At 41.7% G+C, this 14,652-nt stretch overlaps 1 protein-coding gene across 1 annotated transcript in view; it reads right to left on the bottom strand.

Moving 5' to 3' along the window:
- Window positions 1–14,652, bottom strand: part of GRK1 (G protein-coupled receptor kinase 1) — a 125,299-nt gene that overhangs the window by 34,117 nt on the left and 76,530 nt on the right. The window contains exons 2-4 of the mRNA XM_077299693.1: window positions 9,670–9,797; window positions 2,924–3,081; window positions 964–1,047 (exon numbers count right to left, since the gene is read on the bottom strand). Coding sequence (XP_077155808.1) covers window positions 964–1,047; window positions 2,924–3,081; window positions 9,670–9,797 — 370 coding nt within the window. The remainder of the gene's footprint in view (window positions 1–963; window positions 1,048–2,923; window positions 3,082–9,669; window positions 9,798–14,652) is intronic.

Genomic DNA, 14,652 nt, shown 5'->3' on the forward strand with positions numbered 1-14,652 from the left:
AAGCCCAAGGTCTTTGTGGGCACACGGGCCATGGGCATTGGGGCAGCAGGCGGGTTTTCCATGTAGGAAGCAGATAGCAGAGTTACTGGAAGCCACAAACAAACTGGAGACATCTGGAACACTGCAGACTGGTAGCACAGTTCCTAGAAGCCACTGGTGGACGCGTAGCAAAGGCAAATTAAATGTCTTTAAGGAGTCCTGGAAACCACAAGCAGACAGGAGATGCCCTGGAAGCTGCAGGCAGAAATGTAGAAGAAGCTGTCTAAAAGTGTTCAATGGGTCCTGGAAGCCACAAGTGGACAGGAGGCGTCCTGGAAGCCACAAGTGGACATACGTATAGCAAAGGCAAAAAAAGAAAGGCAAATTAAAAGTGTTCATAAAGTCTGGGAAACCGCAAGCGGACAGGAAATGTCCTGGAAGCTGTAGGTAGACATGAAGCAGGGTTACTGGAAGCCACAGACAAACAAGTTAAGACCTGGAGACCCCAGAAAGGCAGCAGTGTTCCTTCAAGCCAAAGACAAACAGGTGAAACCCTGGAGACCACCGACTTGTAATAGGGTTACTGGAAGCCACAGAAAAGTAAATCAGAGACTGGAAAACACAGGCAACCAGGAAACGGCCTGGAGCTTGTTGAAAAGAACTGTGCACAGACAAACTAAAAGAGTTATTAGAAAGTCTTAATGCCGCTATCACAGATTGACAGCTGCATTTAACATGTTAACAGCCACAGGGGAAGCTCTACTCCACCGGCGGCTGTTAGAGGCAGATGGTGGGTGAATAAATCATCCATCATACGCCAGGAAATATGCAAGTTTGCGAACTTTCACCAAAGGCAGGGGAATGACAGATGATGTAACTGTACGTCATTTAATGAATGGGGGTTAAAAAAATTAAATAATCAAGGGAGCAGCAGAAATAAAATAGGAGCAAAAACTAGCTAGTTTTATTCTATATGCTCTGTACCTGGAGTTCCAGCATAGCCTTTAGTTTTGTTTTTCTTCTCTTTCAATTGTACAGCCAGCCCAAGGTCAGAAATACGGACATTCCCTGAAAAGTAAACACAGACTTTATTCTTTCATACCACATACTGTTCCCGCATGCCTGTCTATAATATTTACCTTGCATTATAAAATTTGTCTGGAAATATATTGAAAATACCACAAGTAGATGCTAAATGTAGGGAGCTCTTCTATTACTTGCATAAAACATGAATACAAAGTAACAGAAAGCCTCTACTGAAAATGCCACTTTACATAATATCCAAACCAATTATTTTTGCAAATTGGTAACATAAAAAATTGTTCACATTAAAAATACAGATACATAGCAGGATAGCCACTGTCAGAATTACTATTTTACTTTACATGGCCATGATAAAAATAAATATAGACCAAGAGGCCAATAGTCACTTGCCAGAAAGGTAATTTGTTTACCTCGTGTAATATATGCTTTTCGTTTGAATCTGCAATTATTTTCCTTTTGGGCCTCTCCATTCATGAGATATGGCCCCCTCTTTCCGTATGTAAATCTCTTCTTTTATCCAAGGTGTCCTGATTATCAACTCTTGTCTATTGGATTATTCTATTATTCTTGAGTATCACCCCTTTTTGGTTTGTACAAATTGCAAAATGCAACTTGTACTGACTCCTGCAGTTTCAGAATTATTCAACACTTTTATGATAAGCATCTTTATTAGAGATGGGCGGACCCCTGCATGTTAAACAAAGTTCGGATTCGGTTACCAGAATAGTACCCGGATCCGAACCCAGACCCCATTCACATGTGCATAACAGCGCAGCAAACAATGCCTCAGACCGGAGGTAAAATTACAACTGCCAGTCAGACAGCCGCAGTTACCACACTGTCAAATGACAGCGTGAGCCCCCAGCTGCGATTAGAGCTAAAAAGTTTACCTCTGGTCACTGGCGTTTTAGGTTGGATGGGGCCAATATCCATGGCCCCTTACCAGCCTGAGAATACCAGCCCCCAGCTGTCTGCTTTAGCTTGGCTGGTTGTCAAAAATGGAGGAGACCTCATTAAGTTTTTTTTCAATTATTTTGTTAAATAATTTAAAAAAACAGTGTGCGGACCCCTCTATTCTTGATAACCAATCAGTGAGGGATACAGCCCACAGCTGTAAGTTTTAACTGGCTGGCTATCAAAAATACAGGGGATTCCACACCATTTTTTTTATTATTATTTATTTATAGTGCAAGCATCAGTTGATGAATACTCCCATCAGCCGCTGTCTGCTCTCGCTGTTATTAGCGGCAGCAGGCATAGGCTGATGGTAATAGTAGTCCCATCAGCTGACGCCAGTGACCGGAGGTAAACTTTTTACCTCCAATCATAGCTGCGGGCTCACGCTGTCATTTGACAACATGGGAACCTTGGCTGTCTGACCAGCGGTAATGATTTTACGACCAATCAGAGGCAGTGTTTGCTGTGCTGTCATGCACATGACAGTGTGAGAAACACCTGGTGTTCGAGCTATCGAACTGTCGATTCTTATTAGCTTTTATGGCCAGCTGCAAATATGTATACATAGGCAAATTAATCTCATCCCATTCTATCTTTATGTATATTTTCCTTCTTTATACAAAGAAATGATCTCTTCTGTTTACTTTTGGGCCACTTTCTTGACAACCCAAGAATATTTGTGAACTGGAGGCCATTGTACATGAAGAATGGATTAACATTCCTAGGAAACAGTGCCAGAAGCTGGTATCTTGCTATGCATCATGTATGCAGCAGGTCATAAAAGCCAAAGGGTGTTTTACAAGTAGCAAATAACAGTAATATTAACCAGGGGTGCCCAAACTTTTACACGCCACTGTATATACTATTAGTTCCTAAATATTTTGGGGGGCTGGTGACATAAAAATGTTTTTTTAAGAGTTACCACCATCTAAAATAAGCATACCATCGTTATCCAGTAGAACATTTTCTGGTTTGAGGTCACGATAAATGATCCTGTTTTGGTGTAAATGTTCCATCCCACATATAATCTGTGCAGTATAAAAGCATGCTCTGGGTTCATCTATCCCTGGATTTTCCTCATCAACGTTGTAAATGTGAAACCTAGAGACAACAAGGTTTTAAATAAAAGTTAATAATTCTAAATTAAAAGAAAAAAGTTAATAATAATCATATAGCAATATGATAAAGTGTGAGATTATGTGATAATTATATATAGAAAGTAAGGAAAATATCTATATTTAAAATTAAAATATATCTATATTTAAAATTAAATATAAATTGGAAATAAGCAAATAAATTCATGTAAATTTAAGTCAAATTTTATGAAATTCACATATACGAGGAACATCAAACAAGGTTTCATCAGCTACAGGCCAAATGGCAAGCCAAGGATTGCAGCATCCATTTTAGGGTGCCAGAGCTCACAGCTCACTAATAGGGATAGGAAGAGAAAGTTTAAAAGCATAGGACAAATATTCCAGACAGTTAAGTGTTGTACCACTGCAGCAGTGAAAAATATTAATGTAGTAGTTTGTGAAAAATAAAGAAATTCAATTAATAGTAGGAGAGAGAGAGAGAGAGAGAGAGAACTGACACGTGCCAGCATCAGAAATGCCAGATTATGCTTGATTGATCAGAGATGTAGGGATATGGTGAAGCTGGCAACATTGTTTTGTGTATATATAGCTACCAATCTACCCCAGATGAAGCCACGGTTCTGAGTGGTGATACGCCTGGGGTATCTTATCCATGTCTGTCTGAACAGGTTACATTTTTAAGCCTTGACATTCTTATCTGTACAATTTCCAAGTCTAGTGTGTATATGGTATGTCTGAATAAGATCTAATATTATTAAGCACAGGATATTATTGCAGCACCAATAGTGCATGCTGTTTGTATGACGATGGCGGCCCCCTGACGAAGGAGCCTCTGCTCCAAAACACGCGTCGGGTTTGACGTGCAGGCCGCTCATCGGACACCTGTGCATGCACCACCTTGGACCAGGTAAAATAAAACAACACATAGATATACAGCGTGTGCTGTCTGTTGTATAGGTCACATTGTTAGTACACTGGTCCTAAGCTTGGTGGGTTGTCACATTTACGTGGCAATGGCTGTTCCTCCTGATAAGTTTCCCCTGAACCATTAATATATGTCTATACAGTGTCCCCTTGTGTGAGGGACAATTATTATTTGGTGGGACACTCAGGGGAACGGAGATCATTTATCTTGTCATTTTGGTTTTTCATCACAGCCATTTTGCCCTAGTGGTGTCCTCTCCCCATATTCACATTGTTTATCTATTGAGGGAGTTCATGCTGGGTCTGCACGTCTTTACATCTACATGGTAGTAGTCGTGTTGTGGCCGTTGCCATCTCTTCCATCCTTGTCCCATTTTTGTCTCATGTATTGTGCTTTGCATATTTCATTGTTTTTTAACATTTATATTCAATAAAGAGTTGCTTTTATTGTTTATAGTTTTCTCGTATGGTCGTTCTTCTTGTGGCTTCCACATCCCTTGCTGTTTGTATGACACAGATGGAGCACCCACCAGGGCCTAGGGAATACTCGGTACCGGGTCCAGTGGTTGTTAAAGTGGTAGTCACGGTGGCAGCGACCCGGTCCGTGGCCCTGGGTGTCCAAATTAAAGGAAAGGTCTTTAAAGGGGTTGTTTGAATAAAGAGTGTTCGTGACGCCACCTGTGGTATTTGGTCAGGGATGACCAACGCTGCTTAAAGGGTCCTCTGGGGATGATGGTACTGCAGCAGGGATGGTATGACTTCCCACAGGTGAAGCTTAGTCCCCAGGGCTACAGTGTAGTGGGCAAAGATGGTGCCAGAAAGAATCAGAGGACACAAGGTTGCATTCTCTTTACCTTTTACTGGAATAAAGTGGCCACAGTCCACGGTACAGATCACAGGTGACGGTTCAGTCCGGCCAGCCTGAAGCCATTCAGAGATTCCCTTATCCAGGTGGGGTTGGAAGCCTTCCTTTCTGCGCTGTGTTGTAGTCCCCTGCTGCCTAAGGCTTCACACAAGGTCCTCACTTTCTCTCTGTCCATTTTGGTAGGACACTACCAGTGTGGCAGGCAACTCGAGCCTTTTTACAGGAGTCTCTAATTATAACTCCGGGCTCTATGCGCTGCTGTGTCTTTGAGTGTTAATAGTGGACAGGTGCCTTGCAATCTCCTGTCTGCCAATTTCTGCTGTGGGGCATACAGTTACCCCCACAACCTTGGTCTTCCGGCCATCTGTTTCCTGCGCTTCAGCGTGGAGGAAGCTCAGTGGCAGCTCCCTTCCAGCTCCCCTCCTTTGCTTTTTCCTCCTTCACACTCTCTACAGACTGTTCTGTCTCTCTCTTTCCTTTTCAAGAGCTGCAGAACCTCACATCTGCACGGCTCCAGATTTCCTCACGGGAGCTGCAGCACCTTACGTCTGCATGGCTCCATCTCTCTTCCTGACTCTCCTCCTAACTCTTCCTCCAGCCAGAATATATAGGGAAGCCACCCTCAAGCCAAGTTTAGAGCTCCCCCTTCTGGCCTGGAGTCAGAACATGTTGCATGTATGTGCTACCCGTTAAAGGGATCCTTCATCACTTCCAGGCATGGCATCACCCTCCCCATGAGGAAGGCAATACCACTGTAACAACCGGTTACCTGGGGTGTTACACATTTATTACATATGTTGAATTTGTATTGAATATTAGGCTGTGTAGTGTACAGCATTGCATTCAATTTATATTTTGTAGCAGCATAACTGTGTAGCACCTTTAATTGATCTTTTTAGCGTGCTCTTAATACAGACTCCAGACTTTTTTTGGCAGAATTTCACATTCATAATACCATGGCTTACTCTATATTGGTTCCTTATGTATCATCTTACAGTCGGGTGGATTAGACTCCAACACTATAGTGTTGTGGTCCATTATACCGTTATGGCTATTTGTGCTTTTTAAGTGTTTATGTTTATGCTTATGGTGGTTCCCTCTACCTTTCCCTATTATAAATACTGAATGAATGGCAACCATAGCAACAATATAGTAACTTTATAGTAATATCATTTATGATCTTTTTGTGCATTAAACTAGGTATATTCAGTAGCACTGTTCAAAAATAATGCAATTATAATAATTGTTTCTATATCTAAATAATTATTATTATTCATTAATATACCTGCTAAACCCAGCACTAAGAGGTTGACAAGCTTGTAAAGAATTCCAGCACCTTCGGAATTTGTTGAATGGCGTTTTGCTGAAATGCTATTTGTGCTAGAAATCAGTAAGGGTCTCAACACTGTAGTTCAGGATCCCACTGTCAGATACTAGCCGTAGTGCAGTAAACCCATTGTACAATACAGTGGGGAAAAAAGTATTTAGACAGTGACCAATTGTGCAAGCTCTCCCACTTAAAAGATGAGAAAGGCCTGTAATTGACATTATAGGTAGACCACAACTATGAGAATCAAAATGAGAAAACAAATCCAGAAAAGCTCCTTGTCTGATTTGGCAAGATTTTTTTGCTAAATATGGTGGAAAATAAGTATTTGGTCATTAACAAAAGTTCACCTTAATATTTTGTTATTTATCCTTTGTTGGCAATGACAGTGGTCAAATGTTTTCTGTAAGCCTTCACAAGATTGGCACACACTGTTGGTGGTATGTTGGCCCATTCCTCCATTCAGATATCCTCTAGAGCAATGATGTTTTGGGCCTCTCGCTGAGCAACACAAACTTTCAACTCCCTCCAAAGATGTTCTATGGGGCTGAGATCTGGAGACTGGCTAGGCCACAATAGGACCTTCATGTGCTTCTTACGAAGCCACTCCTTCATTGCCCTGACGGTGTGCTTGGCATCATTATCATGCTAAAAGATCCATCCACGTTTCATCTTCAGTGCCCTTGCTGATGGAAGGAGGTTTGCATTAAAAATCTCACGATACATGGCCCCATTCATTCTTTCATTTACAAGGATCAGTCATCCTGGTCCTGTAAGGAGTTAAAAGCACGAGAAGAGTCTGGGGGCGGTTACCTTCTCGGCTCTGTGCCCGGAACCTTTGAGCTGTGCCGCAGGTTCCCTAGGGGAGAGACTTGTAGACTGGGACAGGAAGGAAGCAGCCAGAGAGCGGGAAAGGGACGCATGCAGGAGAAAGAGCAGCGTGCAGAGCCGGGTGCAGCTGCGCTCCAGAAGAGAGAGAGAAAGAGGAGAACCTAATTTCTGTTATTAAACCCCTCAACTGTTGGTCTGTCTGTTCCGTGGTGACATACTCAGTACCTGCACGTTATTACAGTCCCTTGTGCAGAGAAACAGCCCCAAAGCATGATGTTGCCTCACAGTAGCTATGGTACTTTTTGGATGCAACTCAGCATTCAGTCTCCTCCAAACACGAAGAGTTTTGTTTCTACCAAACAGTGAGACAATGGTTTCATCAGACCATATGACACTCTCCCAATACTCTTCTGGATAATCCAAATGCTCTCTAGCAAACTTCAGACGGGCCCGGACATGTACTCGCTTAAGCAGGAGGACATGTCTGTTACTGCAGGATCTGAGTCCTTGGCGGCGTAGTGTGTTACTGATGGTAGCCTTTGTTAAGGTGGTCCCGGCTCTATGCAGGTTATTCACTAGGTCCCCCTTGTGGTTCTGGGATTTTTGTTCACTGTTCTTGTGATCATTTTGACCCCATGGGTGAGATCTTGCGTGGAGCCCCAGATCGAGGGGGATTATCAGTGGTCTTGTAGGTCTTTCATTTTCTTATTATTGGTCCCACAGTTGATTTGATCACACCAAGCTGATTGCCTATTACAGGTTCAGTCTTCACAGCCTGGTGCAGGGCTACAATTCTGTTTCTGGTGTCCTTCGACAGCTCTTTTGTCTTCACCATAGTGGAATTTGGAGTGTGACTGACTGAGGTTGTGGACAGGTGTCTTTTATACTGATAAGTTCAAACAGGTGCCATTACTACAGGTAATGAGTGGAGGACAGAGGAGCCTTTTAAAGAAGAAGTTACAAGTCTGTGAGAGCCATAAATCTTGCATGTTTTTTGGTGACCAAATACTTATTTTCCACCATATTTTGCAAAATAAATCAGACAAGGTGATTTTCTGAATTTGTTTTCTCATTTTGACTCTCATAGTTGTGGTCTACCTATGATGTCAATTACAAGCCTCTCTCATCTTTAAAAGTGGGAGAACTTGCACAATTGATCACTGACTAAATACTTTTTTCCCCACTGTATGTGGGAATAACAACTCAATTTATTGCATTTTTTTTAAATTCGTATTGACTGATTTTCTTGGTGCCTCCCCACCCAATTTGTGTTTTCATACATGCAGGTTTTTAGGATCTCCATAGAAGCCTATAGAGAAGTTCACAAAAAAAACACACAGTTCAGCACCGTCTTTAGATGCACAGTGGGACGGAGTTTTCAAGAAATCACATCCACTGTTCTTGGACAGTAAAATTGCAGAGGGGTTTTTCTGCAAAAATGCAGCTCTAATTACATAGCATTTACGCTACTTGTGAATACTGAATTAAACGTTTGAGACTTCCCCCTGTTTCAGTATTAGCATCTTATTATTTTAAGATGACAATGGGATAACCCTGTTGTGAACCATTCTTATATTCTTATGACAGATATTGACTAGGCTTGCAAGGACTCCTTTATTTTAAAAAACATAGCGAATATTACATGGGACATTATGTTTTCACATCTAGTGAAAGGGTCCAGCTGACAACCCTTTAATAACCCCTAAAGGTACGTCATACTGTATGTCATATCTTTGCCTTTCATGCGGGCTCACAAGCCAAGCCTGCGTCTTTGCCCTTACATGACAGCTGAGTTAATCAATCAGACATCATGTGCCTCTAACATCCAGCAAAAAGTGAAAAAAAGTTTTTAAAAATGTGAAAAAATATAAAATACACAAACATTAAAATCATAGCCCTTTTTCCCCATTGAAAATAAAATAATAAAAAAATACATATATTTGGTATAGCTGCATTCAGAAATGTCCGATCTATCTAAATATAAAATAAATTAATCCGATTAGTAAATGTCGTAACAAGAAAAAAAATCAAAACTACAGAATTAAAGTTTTTTGGCTGCCCCAACGCTGCAAAAATGCAATCAAAACATTTTATCTATACCAAAACGGTATCAGTAAAAACTTCAGCTTAGGATGCAAAAAATAAACCCTCAGACACTCCCAGATCCTGAAAAAAGGCAGCAAAAACTAAAAAAATTCTTACAAATGTCCTTTTTTTTTTTTTTGCATCACTTAATAAAAAAAGCTATACATGTTTGGTATCTGTGTATGCATACTGACCTGGAGAACCATATAGCCAGTATCACTTTTTTTGCAATTTTAACTCACTTGGATTTTTTTTTCCTGTTTTCTAGTACACTATGTGGTAAAATTAATGGTGTTATTCAAAAGTACAACTTGTGCCATAGAAAAAAACCTGTCATATGGCTATATAGACTGAAAAATACAAATTTATAGCTCTTGGAAGAAAGGGAGGAACAATTAAAATGAAAAAAGGCCATGGCGTGAATGAGTATTGCATGTTTTTACAAGTCTCATAGTACTCTACAGAACGAAAAAACAACAAATCTGTCTTTAATTCCTTTAATAAAGTGCTGATATAGCAAAGTAAACTGGATGTTCTACAGCATAAATTGTACAACTTACCGCAGGTCACCTCCATTCATCAGAGTCATTACTAAGCAGACGTCATTCTTTGTTTGGAACGCATATGCCAAAGAAACAATAAATTTACTATGCACTTTAGCCAGAATCCGTTTTTCCACCATGGCACCCTGTAAATAGAGAATAGAATTTTGTGTAATTTTGTGGTATTCTATAATGTAGTAATTAAAGAAACACTTAAAGAAAAAACATTTACACTCCAACATCAAAAGGATGTTTTCTTCAAGTTACTGAGGGCCTGCATTAGGTATAATGCAGTATGTTTTATAAGGAGTAACAAAGGGGTATCACAGAACATGTACAGTATATTTACTCATATAAAACCTACAAGAGAAAAAATGAGCAAAAACCCTGCTGTAACTGAGTAAATAAAAAGCAAAAAGTGCATTTAAATAACACAGAGGTTTTAGTAACACTGTTTTTGATCAAAAATACCACAAAAGCCATCCCACCACGACAAGGTAACTCTGATCGGGACGGTCCTAAACTGTCTAATAGTAAAACCTTACCATGTGTCAATGTTGACCTCAGTGTGAATAAAGGCAGACAAAAGGACTGGGCCCAACCAGTGGAACACCAGTCTGGGGGACCCTTACATACAACTAGATGGTGGCCCGATTCTAACTCATCGGGTATTCTAGAATATGTATGTGTCATTTCGGACGCTGTTCAGACCAGGTCGTTCGACAGACAGTGGTAATTCCGCTTTTGACCACTATTTGCTCATTGGCATCGGCTAGATTTTGTCTAGCTGTTCTGGGGTTAATTTACCTTATCCTCGGATTGGAAGCTGGGCCATGCCCATTGCCTTTAAATAGTTCTCCTGATCATTGGGCGTCGCCGATTATAGCTTCTGTCTTGTGCGTTGTTATCTCGGTCTGGAGTGGAGAGCTGGTGGTTGGAGATTCGTTGCTGGTGGTGTATTTTCCTTAGTCTTATTTACTCCTTCCTATATTTGTATTTATTTTGCCCTGCACATTTATAGTGTTTTCCTGAGTGACTGCGGCATGGTGTATATTTTCCTTTATCCTTGTCTGTGCTAACTGTGGGTATTGGTGTATTACCTCTTCACTGGGTGGTGGGCGGAGGTTTCAGCCTAGGGTTGAAACAGGAGACAGGGTGAGGTTCGAGGCCTGGACATGCACACCATCAGTGTAAACTCCAGGTAGAGGGTCAGTCAAGATTTCCCTAGTCTGAGGGAAATTGCAGAGGCTCGGGTTGTTAGCTCTCGCTCACCTAGTCTCCCCGTGACAGTATGTATGTATGTATATAGCAGCTACATAGTATATAGCACAGGCAACGTAGTATATAGGAGGCATGTAGTATATAGCAGACAAATAGTACGTGGCCTGTGCTATATACTATGTGGCTGATATATACATACATACATATTCTAGAATACGCGATGCATTAATACAGGCCATGCAGTACATAACACAGCCCACGCACTATATAACACAGCCCACGCAGTATATAGCAGCCACGCAGTATATAACACAGGCCATGCAGTGTATAACACAGGGCACGTAGTATATAGCACAGCCCACGCAGTATATAACACTGCCCATGTAGTATATAGCACAGCCCCCGCAGTATATCACACAGCCCATGTAGTATATAACACTGACCATGTAGTATATAGCACAGCTCCCGCAGTATATCACACAGCACCCACAGTATATCACACTGCCCATGTAGTATATAGCACAGCTCCCGCAGTATATCACACAGCCCATGCAGTATATCACACTGCCCATGTAGTATATAGCACAGCTCCCGCAGTATATCACACAGCCCCCGCAGTATATAACACTGCCCATGTAGTATATAGCACAGCCCCCACAGTATATCACACAGTCAACGTAGTATATAACACTGCCCATGTAGTATATAGCACAGCCCCCGCAGTATATCACACAGCCCACGTAGTATATAACACTGACCATGTAGTATATAGCACAGCCCCCGCAGTATATCACACAGCCCCTGCAGTATATCAAACTGCCCATGTAGTATATAGCACAGCCCTCGCAATATATCACACAGCCCCCAGAGTATATCACACTGCCTATGTAGTATATAGCACAGCCCCCGCAGTATATCACACAGCCCCCGCAGTATATCACACTGCCCATGTAGTATATAGCACAGCCCCCGCAGTATATCACACAGCCCACGCAGTATATAACACTGCCCATGTAGTATATAGCACAGCCCCCGCAGTATATCACACAGCCCCCGCAGTATATCACACTGCCCATGTAGTATATAACACTGGCCACATAGTATATAGCACAGCCCCCGCAGTATATCACACAACCCACGCAGTATTTAGCAGTGTGGGCACCATATCCCTGTTAAAAAAAATAATTAAAATAAAAAATAGTGATATACTCACCCACTGGGATCCACCGAAGCTCCACCGAGCCGCACGCGGCTGCCGTCATCTTCCGTTCCCAGGTTGCATTGCGAAATTACCCAGAAGACTTAGCTAAAACGTTGGGGACACACAGGGTTAACAGCAGCGGTAAGGGAGTACGTTACCTTCGGCATAACGCGGTCTGTTACCGCTGCCATTAACCCTGTGTGAGCGCTGAGTGAAGGGGAGTATGGAGCGGGCGCCGGGCACTGACTGCGGGGAGTAAGGAACGGCCATTTTGCTGCTTGACTGTGCCCGTTGCCGACTTTCGGCAAAGTCGGGTTTCATGAAACCCGATCCGATCCTAGTGTGGAATCGGCCATGAGGTCGCCGATCTGCGCGCAAAAGTCGCGTTTCATATGACGCTTTCAGCGCCATTTTTCAGCCAATGAAGGAGGACGCAGAGTGTGGGCAGCGTGATGACATAGGTCTCGGTCCCCACCATCTTAGAGAAGGGCATGACAGTGATTGGCTTGCTTTCTGCGGCGTCAAAGGGGCTATAAAGGGGCGTGCACGCCGACTGCCATCTTACTTCTGCCGATCTTAGCATAGGGAGAGGTTGCTGCAGCTTCATCAGAAGAAGGGATATAGTTAGGGAGGGAAGATTAACCCCCAAACTGCTTGTGCTGCAGCGATTTCCACTGCCCAACACCACCTTTTTTTTGCAGGGACAGTGGAGGCTATATTTTTGTGCATCAGCTCTGTAGCTTATTAGGCTGCCTTATAAGGCTCCCTAATAGCTGCATTGCTGTTTGCACGCTGCTGTGCAAACCAACTGCTTTTTTAAAAGCAAAAATCCTGTTGCTCCTTTCTGCACAGTTATCTTGTTTATTTGTCCACACTTTTGTGTGCAGCAGTCCTTTTTATTGCTGCCATACTTGCCTGAGATCATTAAAACCTATGAATTTATACTTCCAAATATATAAAAAAACTCCCAAAAACATCAATCGATGTATTCACATTTTACCTATCGCCACATAGCCCTAGATTTGCCACAACATAATAATGTTGCTTAGTGCATCCTGGGCTATATAGATTGAAGAGGAGACCAAATAATAGTCTGTACATATATAACGGAATATAGCAAATTTTGTTATATATATATATATATATATATATATCAAAATAATACGTAAAATCATATGGACAAGTCAAATACTGTGAGCAAGTACAAAGAAGGCAATCCAAGACAAAACAACAACATCCACCATAGTGGGACTAGCCGGGGGTGCCAATAAGCCAAAGGTACTAGAGATGGAACACATGAAAAACCTCAATGAGAGGAAACATAAATATACCTATGGTGAAGTATATAGATAGCTGAGACCAGGGATATCAAATTATATCTACACAAGTGGAGAAACTATACCAACATATCATCATCTATATATATAATTGTCTAAGGGTTTTTCTGTCTGTCTGTCCTGGAAATCCCGTGTCTCTGATTGGTCGAGGCCGCCTGGGCCTTGACCAATCAGCGACGGGCACAGTATCGACGTAGAAATCCCGCGTCGCTGATTGGTCGAGTCCTGGCGGCCTCGACCAATCAGAGACGCGGGATTTCCAGGACAGACAGACAAAAAAACCCTTAGACAATTATATATATAGATGATGATATGTTGGTATAGTTTCTCCACTTGTGTAGATATAATTTGATATCCCTGGTCTCAGCTATCTATATACTTCACCATAGGTATATTTATGTTTCCTCTCATTGAGGTTTTTCATGTGTTCCATCTCTAGTACCTTTGGCTTATTGGCACCCCCGGCTAGTCCCACTATGGTGGATGTTGTTGTTTTGTCTTGGATTGCCTTCTTTGTACTTGCTCACAGTATTTGACTTGTCCATATGATTTTACGTATTATTTTGATATATATATATATATAACAAAATTTGCTATATTCCGTTATATATGTACAGACTATTATTTGGTCTCCTCTTCAATCTATATAGCCCAGGATGCACTAAGCAACATTATTATGTTGTGGCAAATCTAGGGCTATGTGGCGATAGGTAAAATGTGAATACATCGATTGATGTTTTTGGGAGTTTTTTTATATATTTGGAAGTATAAATTCATAGGTTTTAATGATCTCAGGCAAGTATGGCAGCAATAAAAAGGACTGCTGCACACAAAAGTGTGGACAAATAAACAAGATAACTGTGCAGAAAGGAGCAACAGGATTTTTGCTTTTAAAAAAGCAGTTGGTTTGCACAGCAGCGTGCAAACAGCAATGCAGCTATTAGGGAGCCTTATAAGGCAGCCTAATAAGCTACAGAGCTGATGCACAAAAATATAGCCTCCACTGTCCCTGCAAAAAAAAGATGTCATAACGGTTGCCATGGCGACGATGATGTCATAAAGGTTGCCTCGACCAATCAGCGACGGGCACAGTCTGCTGCGGATTCTGGAATCATCATTGTCCATATACTACGTGGACATGCATATTCTAGAATACCCGATGCGTTAGAATCGGGCCACAATCTAGTATATATATATCTATACTAGATGGTGGCCCGATGCAAATGCATCGGGTATTGTAGA

This window comes from Ranitomeya variabilis, chromosome 3 (assembly GCF_051348905.1).
Source record: "Ranitomeya variabilis isolate aRanVar5 chromosome 3, aRanVar5.hap1, whole genome shotgun sequence".
NCBI classification, from domain to species: Eukaryota; Metazoa; Chordata; class Amphibia; order Anura; family Dendrobatidae; genus Ranitomeya; species Ranitomeya variabilis.